The sequence below is a fragment of the Mixophyes fleayi genome, chromosome 3, assembly GCF_038048845.1.
Source record: "Mixophyes fleayi isolate aMixFle1 chromosome 3, aMixFle1.hap1, whole genome shotgun sequence".
Classification (NCBI taxonomy): Eukaryota; Metazoa; Chordata; class Amphibia; order Anura; family Limnodynastidae; genus Mixophyes; species Mixophyes fleayi.
Window position 1 is genome coordinate 78,077,934 of NC_134404.1, and position 20,784 is coordinate 78,098,717.

Here is a 20,784-nt window from a genome sequence, read left to right on the forward strand (position 1 = left end):
ACCAATAATAGCTAGGCTAGCGTGGGAAGCTGATGTGATTGGCTGAGTGACTACTCACCCTCCCGGACAATTGGTTCTCTTTCTATTCTGCACAGGAGCAGTTAAGCCATTACTTATATTTTTGTAAATTCCTATTTCTTGTAGAGTAAAAGATTTGCCCTTTGGATTACAAATATGGAATTTTTGACCTTTAGGGTATATTTTCCGGGTGGATTACACCTATTAATTTTTTGACATTTCGATTACAATAAGAATGTTTTAGATTACAAACATAGAACTTACTGTAAAACATAGAAAGATGCACACAATAGTGCATTATTTAAATATAAGTATGGTACACTGCAGACAAAGGAAACAAGTGGCTGGGTATAGAATGAAACAAAGGCATTACCAGGTTCTGGAGCCTCAAAGTAGCATAGACAGAAAACAAACAAGCCACCTGCTTTTTATATTCAGACGTAAAAAGAAAGAAAAGCCAAACACAGATTTTGTTTTTAAGAAGTACACTTTATTAGAAAGCGTCATTTCATTCATTCTATTTCATATGAACCCCCATCCACGGGTATTTGTCCCTTATAGGTGATTGAGAGCTCTTCTGAGCTCTATGGATGCCATGAGTGGTTGGACTTGGCAGTAAGGCACTGCAGGAAACAGGTTACCATCAGGTGCTCTCAGTAGGTATCACTACAAGCGTAGGCATTAAGCCCACTGATAACCTCACTCCTGAACCAAATTTTGCCCCCAGACATCAGGGGAGCATGGGATTCAATACAATGATGGCAAATTAGTAACATATTTAATGCAGAGCAATGAAATGATTTACTCAACTAGAATTACACATGCGTTCCTGTATAATGTTACCCAGTGTAGGTATGCACGCTCTCAGTACTCTTGCACTTGCTCTTTCAGTAAATTGCATGTGTATATATTATTCGTTTTATCACCCCCTCACTTAATTTGGGAACTGGCTTTTATCCTCTTCCATGTCCAGCAAAAGCAATCAAAAATATTTCCTACCCCTCAGGAGCATTAGGGGCTTTTAAAAATAGTATACATGTAGATTACATTTGTCATTGTTATAAATACTTTGTGTATGTGTGTGGGGGTACTATTAAAACGTATGTATTGGTCTCTGCAAAAAAAAAAAAAAGGTGCTTTGAAGTATAGCAACCACTCAGAATCTAGCTGTCACATTTCTAGCCCAGTTTTAGAAAGCAAACACCTGGTTGCTTTGAGCTACATAACTTTTTTTTACATTTCTGTGCACAGTTATCAGTGCGCAGGTTTTCATTAGTGGTGGCAGCAACTCGTTCTATGCCTCTGAACACTCTCCCTAGGAGAAACTAACTGGATTCGATTTTACAGCAATTTATTGAACATATAAACATAGATCACAGAAATGTAGCTGGCTATAAGGATTCAATGCTCTGAAACAGACTTAGGCAAAATGTTGCTTCTGTTGCTGATCTACCACTGTCTGGAAGACCATGTTGAAAGCTATACTTCATCAAAAGAGTCATAAAATTTCCAGCCCAGTTTTCTGAACAAAAAAATATAGGTGCCGTGCATAGAATACTTTCCTTGTTATGGGGGGATTGAAAGATATCTTACATTTAAGTCCTCATTTTGATTTAATTCATTTCACAAAGTTGTAGAATGCAACTGTAAAACAGACATGCCTTTTCAAAGCGTTAAACAACCTTGACAAGTTTTTTATACAAGGGACAAATAACAAAATTAAGCAGCATACATACCACCTTATTTGCCAAAGGGGTCCAGAACTTGAAATGGCCCCAAAGGTGTACAACATGACTCTCTCCATAACTCCTATCAATCAAGAGATAAGGATTGTAGGAGTTGCAAGAGGAGAACTAGAGTTTGGCTACCCCGTCCTCAGGCAACAAAGTGGTCTACAACAAAATGACATAGAGCTGAAATGGTGCAGTCTTCCTACAGCAGAAAGACTGTATTAAATAGAATCCTAATAACTCTAAAAAGATAAATAAACAATGTATCAAATATATACATTAAAAAGAGAACAACCATTTACACTGTATATAAAGGTTTTTTTTTCCAAATAAAAAGTGACAAGCGTCTCATTTTAAAAAAAAAAAATTAAAAAGAAAAAAAACAAAGTATCCTTAAGTCTCAAGTGAGTTCTTTGAAAAAATAATCATCTCACAGAAATCTGCTTTGGTTTTCCTTCCAAATAATCTGGAATCAGGAGAATGTGAGACATAAAAAGGACTTTTTACGATTCAATAAACCAGTCAGATTAGATTGAATGCATTTTTTTGTACTTTTCAGGGTGTACTAAAGCCGTCAGTTTCTCTGCCAGAACACATTGCTGTGTAGTGTTTGCACACTCCTTTTACGGGGGAAAAAGCTCACATCACATATTGTATACTTGTTGTGTTATATAAATATAATATGTACTGTCTACAGGTAAAAAAGTGCATTTGACATTTTTGTTACAAACCAGTTTGTTCGGCAACTCTGCAAACTGTAACTTCCTAATAGTATGTGTGAAAAGATGTGTGTAATCTTTTGTGCATGTGAGATGTGAACAATCAAACAGTGATCGTATTTACAATATTCTCTTTTAGCGGCTGAACACTGAAGTTGCCATTACAAATGTTTTCTGTTGGAAATTCTACAGGTTTGTGTAATATGTCACAGACAATCAATTCAATGCAGGTGCTAGATATTTATCACACATGTATCTGTAATCTATCATCTGCCTCTAGGAAAAGAATAAGTCCAATTTAAAGAGCAACAATTTTAAAATTGTACACTTTAATAATGCAGTTTCACAATTGGAATATTTAAAATAATGGGGGAAAAATAAATACTGCTGCCAGAGGTTTGGCTCCAAACCTGTATGGTCAGCCCCCCTCTACAGACTGGTCCAACTGAGCTGAATGTTGGCTTTCAACACCTTCCCCCCTTTTGCCCACAGTTCTCTTTGCCCCAGAAGGGTCCAGACACTTACACCTCATTCAGTGGGACATGACATTAGAGTTAGGCTGGATGTGGCTAGTTCCTTTTTTTTAGAGAGAGGATAGTTGTTTTTAAATAATTACAATTGTTATAATGCTATCTGTGCTCTTGAGATTATATTCTTCTTTCAATTTTATGATATTTTTTTACTATCTGCCAGAAAACCCCAAGAAATCTCAAGCAATACTGACCAAGTCTGTTCCCATAAATACCAAAGCCTTAATATGGGTGTGGAATCACTTGGTTGGTTCCATCCATAGCTATGACAAGGTGGTGTTCTGAGTAGAGAAACTAAAAGCTGTGATATTGTATATTACAGTAGATTCCTATTGGGCATGAGAGATAAATGTGAACTTCATGATAATATTTTGAAACACACAAGTGAGAGCCTAGTAATAATATTCAAGCTGTGCTTTCTGAAAGTGAAGCTCTCTCCTTACAATGCTAAATGTGTCTGTGGAAGGGACATGTTGCATTTGAATGTATAGCACATATGATGTCATAAAGTTGGGCATAGTCTGTTTATTGAGTACCTACAGACTGACAGATGGATCAGGTGAACCATATTTTCTATAATGATTGTGTTACCGACGTTACTAATGTATAGCTCTGCAGAATCCATTTGATATCTGAGATCATAACTCAGTAGTTGTGTTTTGTCTCAATTCTTACTTCAGAAGGCTTTTACAACAATGCATGGAGATGGAATACCCTTACTTAGAATACAGGTGAACCTGTTGGTTGTGTAATGAGTCACCTGTGTTCAAACAGGAATATTCCCACCTTGTGGACCATTACTGGTAAACCGAAATGAGATCCACACCTACAAATTTGTACTAACAACACATAAAGGAGTTGCCTTATTGATAATATGCTAATTATTATTCCTTTATTAGGCAGCTCTTGCCTTGTTTTAACGGCATAGTTATGTGTGGCTTTTAGAGGTGGAACAAGGCCTAAATGTTTCTTCATCTGATATTTGTATATGAGCTTTACAGGAAAGTAAACAACTGGACATAAATTGGGAATCCTCTTGAAAAAGAAAACAAAACATAGTACTGGATGGAACATCAGACAAGGTTTTTTCCAGTAGCTCCACTGATGCCTTGTTAGCACCGCATCCCCCAAATAAAGCAAAAAAACAGATCACAATATATATATATATATATATATATATATATATATATATATATATATATATATATATATAAAAATTAAATAATGTGTAGGTATCCATCGTGTAGGAATTTTGTTTCCATGTAAACAATATCAGCTGTGTTGTACAACATCTTTTTATTTTCTCCTGTTGTTGTCCGGCTGAGGCTTAGAGGAGGTGTTTATGACTTCACTGGTATTGTAAATAGTTTTTTAATGCCTCGGGCAACGGTAATGACTCGATTTGGTGCAAACGTTCTCTGCCAATAGCAAACCGAACTGATCTCCGACACAAGTCCATCAAAGGCAGCGGCTCCGCTGAAATAAAACACAAAACACTTAGATTACTACTCAAAATAATTAAGATATTTTATATAATGCTAACATATTTAAGGCTCCCATATTTTGAAATGAAAACATGTGGTTTGCCAAGGCCATAAATTACACCCCATGCATCCTTTTAGAAGTCAGATAAGGTAAAAGAGTTAAATTAACCTATTCCAATGTATCCTCTTATTTTGAGTTATGCAGGAGTTATTCATTATTGCAAAATAAGTGTTCTCAGTTAAGGATTTTGGGCCTGATTCATTAAGGATCTTAAATGAAGAGGATCCTTATTTCAGTCTCCTGGACAAAACCATGTTACAATATAAGGGGTGCAAATAAGTGTTTTGTTTTGCACATAAGTTAAATACTGACTGTTTTTTCATGTAGCACACAAATATCAACTTTAAATTTCAGTGTATAAATAAGCTATCAAGTATTTGTGTGCTACATGAAAAAACAGTCAGTAATTAACTTATGGGCAAAACACTCATTTGCACCCCTTGCATCGTAACATGGTTTTGTCCAGGAGACTGTAATAAGGATCCTCTTCATTTAAGATACTTAATGAATCAGGCCCCTTGTGTATAATAAAAGAGTACTGTCCCGGGAACAGTGGAGCACATGGGATCCCTAAGCATATTCCATAGTGTTTGCTCATAATAATGGTGTAGAACAGAATCATAAACACACTGAATAAATTGAGCCTTTTAAATAAATTGTATTCCATAGAACATACAAAAAGCACTCATCAACTCATTGCTTCTCTAGCTGGAAAAGAGCAGTGTTCAATAGCTGCAGTCTGACACCACGCTAATACAGGCATTGTTACTATAAGATATTGAGTCCTTACTGCTACGCTGGTTGCCACAGTGTATTTCGGCTCACATTCCACCTCTCTCTACTTCTGCAGTATATCTCAGCCTGTTTTAATGGGAGGTGTGCCAGCCTAGAATACGATGCTAAGGTCAAATCTTCAAATCTCATAACGGTCTGAAAGGCAGTGCGTAGTGAGTGTGGCAGAGTGCTGTAAGGGATTTGGAATCAGCTCCTTTAGGCTTTTGTGTGTCGGACTGAAACCGCCACAGACACTGCAGTGCAGTGTGGAATTTCTGCTTTCCACAGGAAACCATAGGTTTCCTTATAGTCTATGAAAATACTAGTCATGCAGATTTGTACAGTAACATACTGTGTGAACTTCAAACATTTTCCAGCGTCTGTTTTGCTAGCTCAACTGTGAGAACAAGTCTATGTGATTTCATGGGGTTGAACTGGCTTTCCTTGTCAGCTATAACAGGCAATTAACGGTTATGACATTTTGGGATCTATTGAATGCTAAAGGGGATGTCCACATTTTAAAAATAAATCATATTCAGCAATTGTTTATAAGGTTTTCAAATGGCCAAAATAATTAATACTTCTGATGGTAGGTGAAGCATGTAGATGCGGAATTGTGCTGACATGTTTCACATAAGTTTGGAAATATAGTAGCCTGAGCTTTCCTTAGTTACTAGGACAGAGTTGTTGCAATTCATTTTTACTCTGCAATTATCCCTTACTGCTGAAACGAAGCTGATAACGGGTTTACCCTTTTATATTTGAACCTTAAAGTAGTAGGTAACAATTAAATAAGTCCATACTTGCCAACATCGGGGCAGCACGGTTGCTAAGTGGTTAGCACTTCTGCCTTACAGCACTGGGGTCATGAGTTCAATTCCCGACAATGTATGGGTTTCCTCCAAAAACATACTGGTAGGTTAATTGGCTGCTAAAAAATTGACCCGTGTCTGTGTGTGTGTGTGAGGGAATTACACTGTAAGCTCCAATGGGACAGTGACTGATGTGAGTGAGTTCTCTGTACAGTGCTGTGGTATTAGTGGCGCTATATAAATAAATGGTGATGATGAGTGGAGGCGGGGCTTGATGAATTGCGTAAATAGCCCCGCCCCCACACAGTCATTTTATTTTGAGCCAATAAAAACAGGGGGTAGGGCCACGATGACACATGCACAATGTCTCTAAGCCCCACCCCTCCGTTTAATTTAACAAGGCTGGCCGGGATCCGGTAGAATTGCCTGCTCTCCCGGTAGTCCGGGTGGACTCCCAGAAATTCAGGAGTCTCCCGGACATTCCAGGAGAGTAGGCAACTATGGTTAAGTCAAATGTATTAATAATACTTGAAAATTATATTTATCAGTTGGGGCTATGTTTTTTCATTGGCTGGACATCTTATTAACAATATAGGATACATTTAGATAGTTTTCCTGTATGGTACCACAGCTTATTTTATAAGTTTTCTTTTTTTTGTAAGACTTGCAAAATGAAACAAATTATTGTTTTACTAGCACTGTGTATGGTGTTTGCACTCACACTGGGCAAGCAGCACACAAGACCACTCATATGAAATTAAGGGGTGTATTCATCAAACGGAAAAGTGGAGATGTTGCCCATATCAACCTATCAGATTCTAGGAATCATTGTCTAGAATGTACTAGATAAATGCTACCTAGCGTCTGATTGGTTTCTCTGGGCAACGTCTACATTCTCCTTTTAAGAAGGTTTGAGAAATCTACCTCTAAGTCTATAACTTGGTTCCTCTTTGGGAAACTGGTTTTGCAACATCTGAGTTTTACAAACATACTAGTGTGAGTTATCAAAAAATTTCCAATAACAATATGTCCAGTTTATGGGCACTATAAGCTCTGGTAGAAATTGTACAATCAATAGAAAGCAAGGAGAACATACACAAGGAGTAGGAGAAAGAAAGTTACATGCAGCGCAGCAGGAGTACAAACTTTTTACAGTACAATATATATTAATTAAAATGTCAGAAATTTTATCAAATCAACTTCATCACCAATACTGTTGACCTTAACCACACACCCTTTTAATAGTTACTGAGAACATTTTCAATGGTTTGCCCTCCAGATGTTACAGGAGAGGCTATCTCCTTAAAACCTGATGCCCACTGGTGTTGCATTTAACAACACAGGTAAAAAAGCAAATGTATGTCAAACACTTATTCATGCATTTGTTACTAGCATTTTTATGGTCACTAAGGCTTCCCCACTGTGCTTTCTTGTGGTCCACTCAATGGAGCTGATCCAGAGTGGGACACAGGCCAGTTTGCCTTACGTGTCCAGCATGAATTCGCTCTGGACATGGCCAGAAAAAGGGCACACGCATATTCTCCTATGCAGGCTTGAGTGATTCTGGCACTTATGCCTGCCTGTGGCTGGAGAAGCAGGACATGGGGGGATGGGTGTGCAAAAGCAGCCCCAATACACTAAAGGCCTGCTCATGCATACACGGCTCATGTATATGCTCATATATGCCCGTTAAGAGGCATATGTTATGCATCTGCAATAGGTATGATCACTTATCATAAACCAGACGTATATGCTGTTGGTGCAGAGGCAAACACATTTTATGATATATACAGCATACTTGCCTACTCTGCCTAGTTCCTGGGAGGCTCCCGAATTTCGTGGAGTCCTCACGGACTCCCGGAAGAGTAGACAAACTTCCCGGATTTGCCAAAATTCACAGCATTGAAAGGCGGGGATGAGGCTTAATCGCTTCATTAAACCCCGTCCCCGCTATTCAATGCGTGAATTGCGGTATTTTATAGTAGGGGCGGGGCTATGGTGATGCAACAACGTCACCACGACCCCTCCTACCCCCTGTCACATGACATACAATTTTGAAAGTTGGCATGTATGACATACAGCTCTCCATATGGGCAGAAATATGCTTGTTTCCCATGCTCTTTTTTTAAGAGTAAATTTCTCCTGTTTTGTTGTTAACTTTGCATCAGATCCATTAGGCCTGAGTCATTAAGGAAAGTAAAAAAGAAAAAAGGAGTAACTTTGCACCTAGGCAAAATCATGTTGCATTGAAGGGGGAGGTAAATTTAAAATGTGAGGACAGATTTATAGTTGGGATAGGGCATATCCTAGATCAACTTTAAATTTCAGTATAAAAAATAAAGCATACTTGCCAACTCTCCCGGATTGTCCGGGAGACTCCCGCATTTTGCGAGAGTCTCCCGGACGAGTGTGGCAATCTCCCTGATAGGAAGGGGGAAAAATTTAGTTTAAACGCCGCGATTCACCCGGAATCGCGGCCCTGTAAAATGACGCGATTTGCGTCATTCCGTCACGGGGGCGGGGCCAAAATGACGCGATTTCGCAGCCCCGCCCCCTGCCCGCCCACGTCCCAGCCGGCATCTCCCGGAAACAGAAAATAAAATGTTGGCAAGTATGAAATAAAGCTATGAAGTATTTGTGTGCTACATGACAAAACAGCCAGTATTTAACTTATTTGCAAAATAATAAACCTATTTACACTCCTTGCATTGTAATATGGTTTGTCCAGGAGAACATTATTTTTATTTTTTTGCCTTAATTTTCTTAATGACTAAGGACCAAAAATTTACACAACCACAACGCACCCGAATGTTAGTAAAACCACCAGTGGGTATGGGGTCATTAAATACAACAGGTTTCAATTTAAGATCCATTAAAAAAAGTGCATATAATTAATAGAGATGGGCGGGCTCGGTTCCCCGAGAACCGAACCCACCCGAACTTTGGGTATCCGAGTACCGAGCCGAGCCGAGTAGGCTCGGTACACTCCCGCCCATTCGGAATCCAAATCGAGGCCGAACGTTATTGTGACGTCGTCGGATCTCGGGGCTCGGTTCTCGCTATACTTGAAGATTATAAATTCCAGCCTCCACAGCAATCCATCGTCATTTGACAGAGGGAGAGAGCAGGGTGTAGTCACAGGCTGATTAGAACAGGGACAGAGAATACAATATTCTGATTCCAATTGTGCTAACAAAAATCGCTAGAGAAGAGAGAAGGATAGAGGGGTTTTTTGTTTTTTTTTTCAATATTTGGCACTCAAAGTGCTTTTTGGGTGTCCCCCATTATTTTGCCTAAATATTTCTGGCTGTCAAAATTACTACCTGTCAGCAGTATCTACCAAATAATTTTTAGCACTCCCCAGTGCTTTTGGGGCGTCCCCCATAATTGTGCATAAATATTTCTGGCTGTCAAAATTTCTATCTGTCAGCAGTATCTACCAAATAATTTTTAGCACTCCCCAGTGCTTTTGGGGTGTCCCTCATAATTGTACATAAATATTTCTGGCTGTCAAAATTACTATCTGTCAGCAGTATCTACCAAATAATTTTTAGCACTACAAGTGCTTTGGGCTCAGAATGGATTCAAAGCAGTCCACATATGAGCAAAATGAGCAACCAGGTTCTGTCACCAGTCCTGATGGTAGTGTTCCCAGTACGTCATCTGTGAAAGGCGATGTCAAATTACACCGTCTTTTGAAATCATTCAAAAAAACACACACCCCAAAAAAATTTACGGTGTTGAAGCGAAAAAAAAGTCTAACTGAGGAAAAGTTAAGTGCCGATAAAAAAAAATTGCCAACATGCCATTATACACACGCAGTGGCAAAGAGAGAATGAGGCCTTCGCTTTTCTCTATTAGTGGCAGATCCAAAAATGTTACCGAGCCTACAAGTGGTGCACAACTACTGTTACGCGTCAAAGCCAAACTGCAAGATAACAGTAAGGCATTGGAGAATAATGTTTGCTCTGAATCAGAAATGACACCAATCCCTGTGGAGAGTCCATCCAACAGTGGTTTGTCTAATCGTGAGCATTCTGTTAGTGTACCCATAAAGAAGGGCCCTTTCAGCAGTTCTGCTGATGTGTGCCTGAACAGCCCGAGTGTAGCCGGTGATACACAAATTGAGGATGCCACTTTGGAAATATAAGAGGATGAGGGGGAGATTTGTGGAGGTGACGAAGGCGCTAATGAGGATGTTGATGATTATGATGCAGACAGATACCAAATTGCCTTTCTCAATTTCTATTTATATTCTAGATTATATAACGGCTAAATAGTTTTCTATTTTACTCCTAGTGGAGAGGGGATCTGATGCAGACAGATACCAAACTGCCTTTGTCCATTTCTTTGTATATTCGAATTTCTACAGTCTATGCAGGCTGCTTTTTTTTTATTTTACCACAAGTGGATGGAGGGGGGGGAAGGGTCTGATGCAGACAGATACCAAACTGACTTTGTCCATTTCTTTGTATATTTGAATTTCTAGTTCTACAGTCTATGCAGGTTGCTTTTTTTTCTATTTTACTACAAGTGGATGGGGAGGGGGGGGGAGTCTGATGCAGACAGATACCAAACTGCCTTTGTCCATTTCTTTGAATATTCAAATTTCTAGTTCTACACTCTATGCAGGCTGCCTTTTTTTCTATTTTACTACAAGTGGATGGGGGGGGGGGTCTGATGCAGGCAGATACCAAACTGCCTTTGTCCATTTCTTTGTATATTCAAATTTCTAGTTCTACAGTCTATGTAGGCTGCTTTTTTTCATATTTTACTACAAGTGGTTGGGGGAGGGGGTCTGATGTAGACAGATACCAAACTGCCTTTGTCCATTTCTTTGTATATTCAAATTTCTAGTTCTACAGTCTATGCCGGATGTTTTTTTTTATATTCCAAAATCTGTGCAGGCTGCTTTTTTTTATATTCAACTACAAGTGGAGGGTGTAATATACACCCAAAGACGATGGCTGCATTGCCAATAATCAGAGATGGAGGAGGTAGACAACCAGGTTTGTCTGTATAATTTGTAGACAAGTGTTCGAATTAAGGACGACCTACCAGGGATTAAACTGTTTTTTTCATAATTTATTAGCTTTAGAATTACCTCACTTATCTAAGAAACTGGTGGAGCACTAAATTAGGTTATTTCAGACCAGAAAAATTGTATTTTTTTCAAAAATACCCAAAAAAAACAAACAAAACCAAAACCAAAACACGCAAGGGCGGTTTTGAAAAACCAAAACCAAAACCAAAACACAAAGGTAATCCAGATCCAAAACCAAAATCAAAACCAAAACACGGGGGTCAGTGAGCATCTCTACTAATTAATGCCAGTGGCTATGAGCGCTTGACTTGGTAATATAACTTATAACACTAGCTAGAACACAATAATGCATTATGGTAAACCTGCACTACTGAAATTTACTGTAACATTGAACATGACTCTAGAATATTATTTAAAATATATTATTTGTGCATTTCCACTGAGGGGCCTATGTTGTTTTGTCTAGAGAATGGCTATCGCAGCTCTTCCTTCAATACATCAAGGGGTTAAATCAGATATTTTTCCTCCCTTAACCTATGTCATGCTGATTACTGCAAGCTTCTCGCAACCTATCTTAAAAAAACTAACCTCATCTCAAGATGGCATTAGCTTACCTTTTTAATGGGGTCCATTGCCGCCAGAAAAACTGGTCTGGATTCCCCACTGGGTCCCATCACTATGCAAATTCGCAGTCTTAGATGCACATGCGCATTAGCTACATATGGTTACTTCCTCCTTTTAAAGGCAGAGTTAGGCTGCCAGTGAAAGGCTTTTTATCCTGCTTAGGAAGGGGGATTTCGCTACAACTCGCCAACGATATGCAGTGATACAAATTATAGTTACTGTTGCCAACTATACACTGATGGTAAAAAACCCATGATGCTTAAATGTCTAATGTATTTAAGTAATGTCAATATTTTCATCATTTCTCACAGTATCTATGTTATACTGCAAATATAGTCAGAAAATGTGATACTGCCTCCTGAACAAATACATTTATACACTAACTATGAATATTTTAAAATCAGTCTCCTAGCACAAAAGAATAATGTGCCACATAAATTGAAACTTTATTGTCCATTGGAAATATTTGATAGATTTTGTGAAGTCTCCTATTGGGTTGCAGTTGGGAGGCTTTGATCAATGCGGCTGGTAGAAGGTCCTTAGATCTTCCTTGATCTATTTTGTCTTTCATAGTGAAAGATTTCTTTCATCTTCTCAGCATTTATTAATCTGTAATCTGAGCCATTACCATCTGTTCCAGAAATGATCCTTACTAAACTCAGTTAATACTACCATGCATCTTCAAAGCAGTCCAGTTTAAGACAGTGACGACCCAGTTTAATGAGTTAAAAACCTACCCACCAAAAAGGCCTGGATTCAAAGAAGAGACAAAACAGCGATGCAGTAGACACACAGAGCATATTAATAGGCACAGGGCAGGGACACTGCAGATTTTTTAAAAACTAGTTATTTATGTTAAACAAATAATGGTAAGAGATGCTTTGTTCAAAAGATAACGACTGGTAAAGCCAAGCAAGTAAACCAATTTTGGGCACTCATCCCAATGTATATAGCTCATCAAAACATCACAATCCGGGGGCTATTTGCTGACATTTCTGAAATATGTCAATATGCACTAGAACATACCAACCAACCAGCAATTAGATTGTAACTGTCTACTGCAAATTAGAAACGCATAACAAATATCTGGATCTAAGAGTCACTATTTCAGGTAAGCAATGTAACAAAGCAATGAGGAAGGCAAGTCAGATGCTTGGTTGCATAGGGAGAGGAATCAGTAGCAGAAAGAAAGAATAATGCCACTGGGATAGGTCATTGGTACGGCCTCATCTAGAAGAGAAAGGGTAGTACATAAGTGGAATAGCCTCTCAGCAGATGTGGTAGAGGCTAATGCAGTAGAGCAGTTTAAACATGCTTGGGATAGACATAAGAATATCTTTATAAAGAATAATGGATCAAATAAGGTTTAAGGTTACCAAAGGTTAATAAAACAATGGGCAGACTAGATGGGCCAAGCGGCTCGTCAAATTCTATGTTTCTGTGTAATACAATCTGTAAAATCAATTTTTGCATCGCCGTGCTGCATATTGTTATACCACATTATGTCTGTAAATTAGCATTATGTAGAACTTATAGTCTATGAACAGAGCGGGAAGGGGGGGGGGGCAATGGGCAATTAATACTAATCTGTGATGTGGTTGGGGCACATGAGGCCAAATTCCACATGGTAAACAAGTTAAATTTTGCAGAATGAGGCAAATATTTTGCAGGAGAGTTTGTCACTTATCTCTAGTCCTGGTCCCAATAACAATATTATGAAGGAGTACCTACATCATCACCCATGTGTACGAGTCTCTACCATGCCCACTGCATACGATGTAAGAGGAGATTCTCAGTGAGTTTGTTGTGTTGACAAATAGATGCTGCTGGTTGCATATCGCTCTATCCGTACCCTAAATAATTCAACTGTGTGAATTACACTTACAATTACTCTATACAATAACAACAATACTGTTTTCAAATCTTGAAATCCAGTCCTAAATAGTATTTATGATACTTCAAATTGTAGACATTAAGTTGAGTATACTTAATACCTGTAAGAAAAACAATTCCTGGGGTAATGTAATGAATGAGTATTAGTTTCCCTGGTTTATATGAACGTTAACACCACATACCTGGGATATAGAACATATTTTTTTCTTTTTTTGTAAACATGTTCATCTGGCAAACTTATATTATTTCATGGCAGATTCTATTTAGGGGAGACTATTTCAACAGATTATGTAGCAGTGGATGGCAGAGCTTGTATTCTCAGCCTATACAATGAAAATTAAAATAACATTGTCCCTACTGCAGTGTTCATTTATCTTCACAGTTCCCGGTGGAGGTCTCTGATCCTCAGAAGACTAAACAATCTCTGGGTCATGACAGGAGTGGAGACCGCGGTGACGCACTCCGGCAGGCTAGAGGTAGAATGGGAAATGGTTCTAGGTACCGGTAGTGTGCAAGGTAGAGGATTACATTAAATCATATGTTTTGCTTCTCTGCGTGGTAGGTTTCCTGCCTTCAGCTAGTAATTTCCCTTGGGTAAAAGTCTGTAGATGTAGTGGGAAAATGTGGCTTGCCAGATTTTAGTTATTTATTCTAAATTCTTTACTGCAAAATGTAGTGTTATTTATTCTCCTACATTATATGTTTTAGAAATGCATTTAAATAGCTGGTTAAAAAAAAATGTCTACGGCTGTGTGTCAGTAGCAGGACCAACCATTTACCATATGGTACAGTTATGTATAGGAATCGGGGGGTGACAGTGTATTATTCCTATTTTCCTAAAGACAATCAAGGATATGGTGGTATAGTCTGATTCTGTGCCGCACTACCACTAGGCAAACCTACCTAAGGCACCAGGATGTAGGGGGTGCCTAAAACACTGCTTAGGGTGCCAATGGGGGCGGGGCATTGCTGAGAATGGGCGGGATGGTATGGCTCCTGAGGAGGGTGGTCTATGGTGCCCCAACTAACGGTCCTGATCTAATTCAATATTATCAGTTGGGAAAACATGGGATCGCGCAGAAGAGGTGATCTGAGGGCCACATGTTAGGCTTCATCTTTCATCTTTGTGGGAAGTATATGACTAAGGAACCAAAGTTTGAAGTTAATAATCCATTCATGAGCCAGTGCCCCAAGTGTCTCTCATTTTGCTATGTGGACATCTTTTTTGGGCTGATATAACCACACCCTCCTAAAGGTGTCACATGACAGGATGTATTATGCCAATAACAGTATTATGCTATGGTGGTTAGAAAGGCAGATACTACTCTTCACTTGGCAGGAGACCCAGAAAATAGCCATCTCTCTATAGCCCAGTGTCTAGGGATAGTGTTAGCTCCAAACAACAGATCTTGTTTTGGTTTCCTACACGATTCTTTGTGAAATTAAATAATATATTAAGTGAAATTATGTTATTAAAGTAATTTTCCATTAATAGTATAATAATTATTATTTGCTGTCATTGTTTAAAACTGGGCACAGTGAATTTTTAAGTAAAAAAAATGAGTCTTTTCAAATATTCATTTTCATTTATATAGTAAGAACATTGTTATGTGCTCCCATCTAGCACAAAAACATAATTACCCTGCAGAACCATCAGACACTTGTCTGAAAACCATCAGCAACGTAGGTAGAGTTATGTAAACGGCCAACTTTCAGCTTACAGGTGTGTTCACTGCATTACTATATACTGGCCGAAAAATTGGGCCTGCTTGACGTTACGGGAGGGTAGAGGGGACGGGGACGGACATGTGAGCGGAGAATCAATCAGAACCCAGCTTCTGCTGTGGCTATGTAAAGGTGGGCATAGTTGGTCATAAACATATTACACAGATATTTTTTATTATTTTTAAACATTTGCATTGTTCCATGCACTAGCAGAGCTTACAGTCTATGTTTTCAACTGCTCAAACACACACACCAACAGCTAACGAGCATATTCTTGGACTGGTAGGAAATTGGAGCACACAGAGGAAGGTCATGTAAAACATGAGGAGAACATACAAACTCCATACAGATCGTGACCTGATTGGATTACTACCAATATCCTCAGCATTGTGAGGCAGCAAAGCTACCACATCATCACCTTCTCAATTCTCAGTCCATAATCAAACAAAACAAATAGGAATCACTGTTCTACATAATAGGGCAAAGGAGTGGCAACTATTCTTGAATAACAACTCCATTATTGGCACTTTTCACAATCTTTTTTTTCACCCAGGAGGTCAACACAACAGGGGACTTTCACATCTTTACAAATATCTGTACTTTTGACAAAGTCTCCTTAACCGGGCGTAGTGCAGACAGCGAAGTCCTGATTGGGCATCTGATATATCTACATCATAGCACAGTATGGGAGCACTATTACACTGGAGTGTCGTATCTAATGACGTGAATGACAACCTGGCACCTTCTATGCCAGATGTTGAGTTTGGTTTAAAATGTACCATTCTCATTGTTACCTTTATAAACCGGAAACTTAAATTGTCATTTAAGTAACATATGGAAGTAATGGGTCAAAGAGCATATTCTACTGGAATAGCATGAATGTGACTGGTATGGTCCTGATACATAGTAAATGCAGCATATTTACATGTTTTAGGCTTTACAATCCAGAAGATGTTAAGGACAGGCTGTACATATACATGGTAATTGAGCCAAAAAGTGTGGCTAACCATTATTGATATAAACCCCAGCCCTGTAAGTGCTTCCAGCTGTATATGGTATGGTATATATACAATGTGTCTAGCTGAGTAAGGAAGCTGTCAATCTCACTCATTTATATGTATATGGATTTTGCAGAAGCATTTGATAATCTCCCACATATCATATTAGTACATAAGATAGAATACTATGGAAACAATATGCACCAGGTTAGATAACTGGCTTAAGGATGTAAGAGTTGTTGTAGATGGAACATATTCAGGCTGGTTTGTATTTTTAGTGGAGTACCACAGGCATCAGTATTGTGCCCTGTACTTTCAGGTGGCCTAGAAAGTGTGATGTCTATATGTTCAGATGACACTATACTTTGTAGTGTTATACACAAGGTAAGTTTAACTAAGCTAAATGTGATGTAATGCACCTAGCTGGTGGTATCAGTTATGCTAGTTGCACATTAAAGGATAATTTCATCTTCAAATAATATCTCTAATAAAACTACATTTGCCCACAAAATGCATTTTGGTTTTATTAATGTGACTCCAGTAATTCCTTTTTATGGATACTTCTGTAATCCTATTAACAGTTTTTTGGCTCTGTATCTTATCAAAATTATGTCCTAGTAGCAGGTCCAGCACACACACTGGGGGCACCATAGCCATGTGCCCACCTACTCAGAAGCACCCCCCTGATGGGCACTACCACAGCTTCTTACTGTAGCAGGCAGGAGGTGGTGGCAGCAGTCTTGACTGGGAGTGTGGTGCTTGGCTGTAACATCAGGGCAATTACCACACTCCGAGCGTAACACTGATAAGCAAGCTCAGCTGCCAGTATCTTCGCATTAAAGAAGTTCCTGACTGCTTTCACGTCACGCCAGTGGCTGGTGCTCCATTTTGGGGAGCGGCAGGAGATTAAACCACTGGATGAGTGACATTATTAGGCGCCCTCAATAACCACCTAGGTTTGCCTTATAGCAGTGCCAGCCTAGTGAAGGATCTGCAGCCTGCAGTGACATCACAGTGCAGACCAGATTTCTACTAAGTAATATTACAATTATATTAATGCACATTGGAACATTTGTTTTTAATCCAAAATGTATTTTATTTACAGACAGTTGGTAAAATGACAGGCACCAGATTCCTGCTCAGCTAGGCAGATATAAATTTAGAGTTCTCTATCAGGTTAGCTACTTGTTATGATAAAATGGTTTTCCAACAACAGAGATTGAAGACTCTGATAGTGTCCTGACACCTCCCCCCCCCCAACCTCTCATACTCTTCATTTTGTCAACTAGATTGTAGACATTTTTGGATGTACTGTATGCTGTGTTTTATAACTAAAAACAAGGAAGACGAGAGAATCAATAATGTTGGTTGATTACCAAGGGGTTATTTATATGTTGAGAAGAAACCATAATGAAACATCAGATTCTTATAGCGAAAAACATAAAAGATGAGTCCAAAGAGAAATGTTATCGTCAATTGAAAAAAGTGCAGTCCCTATATCAGACCTGTCCATTTTCAACACCTCAATTCAAAGTCATGTAAAAAAAAACAGAAAAACTATCCAAAATTATCCCAGTATATAATAAGCCAGCAAAAGCTGCAAATGGCGGTAATAGATGTGAGCAGCTTAGTGAATGTAACCATTCAACTAAGCAAAACAAATAACATTTCAATCCATGTCTACTTGGAGAACTTTCAACATACATAATGCAGCCACGTATCATCCCCGGAGTATTCTTTGTGCCTGCCACAAGCAATACGTAGGCAGGAGAAGGAGACCACAGAAGACTACAACATAAGAGCTCTAGAAATATTCTCAATGGTTTTCAGAAGCATACACTGTCTAGACATTGTCCGGATGTTCATGGCAATAATCTAGAAGGGTTTTTCCTCTATGCCGAAAAACAACAAATAAATAAATAGTAAAGACTGAGGCAAATACCCACTAACGGGCAATTGTAGCGCAATGCTCTTTCTCTGCATAAACTGTATCCCTTCCAGAGGTCAAAGGCTCCTATTTTACCATGCTGCCCTGACTGTAGTTGCCCCTTGCATTGGTGTATATCAGACTAACCAAAGCAACTATGACCATGCATTAAAAGAAAGGCCCTCTTCTCCTACACATACTTCACTCCATTGGCCTTTGTGACACAGTTCTTTCCTGGTTCACTCCCTACCAATCATACCGCTCCTTCAGTTTTTCTACCTTGGCACATCCTCCCCTCCACTCCCATTATTACATCTCTACTAGGTTTGGAGCTGCCTGACCATTACCAAAGATTCCCAGGTCCTACCTAAATGTATGTACTGGCTTTGCTGCCAAGGGAAGGACCTCCACAAAAGTAATATAATTGAAATAGAAGGGTAAAAAAACCCTGAAGGTTGAAGTGCATATAACACAATGAGGCCTTCACCCAAATGCCTCAATTAATGCATACAGACTTTAACTTACATATGTTACACATGGATAGGTGCCACATGCCATCTATCTGTGGATATCATACATTATCTTAAAATATACACAATTTATGGTCACTTTATTGTTCTACAAATATTCTGTAATACTCACGGCAAATTCTAAGAGAAAAAAGGGACAATACATGTGTGTGGATTATGCCGTGTTTCATTTCCCTAGGTGAAATATCATGCATATGCTTAATATATACTGCCAAACAGTGGCTAAATTATTATTAATATCATCATAATCATCACCATTTATTTATATAGTGCCGCTGATTCCGCAGCGCTGTACAGAGAACTCATTCACATCAGTCCCTGCCCCATTGGAGCTTACAGTCTAAATTCCCTAACATACACAGACAGAGAGAGAGAGAAAGAGAGACTAGGGTCAATTTGTTAGCAGCCAATTAACCCACTAGTATGTTTTTGGAGTGTGGGAGGAAACCGGAGCACCCAGAGGAAACCCATGCAAACACGGGGAGAACATACAAACTCCTCACAGATAAGATCATGATTGGGAATTGAACTCATGACCCCAGCGCTGTGGGGCAGAAGTGCTAACCACTTAGCCACCGTGCTGCCCCACTTGTTTTACAAAACATATTGTCTTGAATATAGTATTGTTTAATATGATGGGCCTGAGTCATTAAGGAGAGCAAAGCATACAAAAGAGTAACTTTGTCTCCAGGCAAAACCATGTTGCATTGGAGGGGGAGGTAAATTTAAAATGTGGGGACATATTTATATTTGGGGTAGGGCATGTCCTAGATCAACTTTAAATTTCAGTGTAAAAATAAAGCTATCAAGTATTTGTGTGCTACATGAAAAAGCAGCCAGTATTTAACTTATGTGCAAAATAATAAACTAATTTGCACCCCTTGCATTGTAACATGGTTCCTTCAGGAGCAAACTTACTCCTTTTTTTGCTCTGCTCTCTTTAATGACTCAGGCCCAATGACTCTTTAAGACCCCGCACTGGCATTAAATTATATCTGTAGAAAGCAAGTTAAATGCATTGGAGCAAATGGAGCAATAACCTCCCAAAACAAACACAATGCTTGTTAACAATCGCAATTCAAATGCACTTGACATGCTGTTTCACATGTGCTTTTAAACACAAATCAAACTACAAGAACAGGTTAGACAAGCAGTTTTGATCCAAATTAAGTATAATATTTTAGATATTATAATGTTATATAATAATAATAATAATAATAATAATAATAATAATAATAATAATATTATAAAGTTGTATTCTAACATCTTACATTCCATGGTGTGGGCTCTACTTAAACTTTTTATATTCAGGACCCTGCTTCCTTTCAACAGACTTCCATGCCAGTAACATTTGCTGTCATGGTCTAATGGGTTTGATACTTCTTCCCAAGCTGCATTGGCTTTGACTTTTTCTTACTTTTCTCTGTAGTCTACATCCATTTTTACTATATGTTCATATTAAGGATAAATTATTGAATCCAATGCTAGCAGTTGCTAAGCTTTTATCAAAATAGCAGGATTGCTCCTGGAGAAAGCTATATAGGATGTGAAAATGTTCTATGTCATCCTTTGATGGTACTACAGTATATAATGATTTTGAAACCATATATATTATGCACAGTGTAATAAAGTTCTGGAAGAAAAGAGGTCATGGCTCTGTAATTTAGCCTGTGAATAGCCATAAAGTAGGTTCAGTAACAAATGAGGTGACTTTTTACAATATATGCGCACTATGCATACTTGGTCTTCGTCCATTCTCTCACATTAAATTAATGAAATTAAAAATTTTGTTTCCTTCAGCTATATGGGCTAAAATATTTATGAACCTGTTAAAAAAAATGTTGTGATCACAGCTTCACAAATTATCGTCTTGTATGTTTTATGTGCCACAAATTATGAATTTACTATATCACCA

At 38.6% G+C, this 20,784-nt stretch overlaps 1 protein-coding gene across 3 annotated transcripts in view; it reads right to left on the reverse strand.

Annotated features, from left to right (window-relative positions):
• Window positions 1–486: 486 nt before the first annotated feature.
• The window catches only part of SPSB4 (splA/ryanodine receptor domain and SOCS box containing 4), a 141,681-nt gene continuing 121,383 nt past the window's right edge, over window positions 487–20,784 (reverse strand). For all 3 annotated transcript variants that reach the window (XM_075201884.1, XM_075201882.1, XM_075201883.1), the window contains exon 3: window positions 487–4,473. In XM_075201884.1, the coding sequence (XP_075057985.1) occupies window positions 4,346–4,473 (128 nt within the window). In that variant the 3' untranslated portion in view covers window positions 487–4,345. The remainder of the gene's footprint in view (window positions 4,474–20,784) is intronic.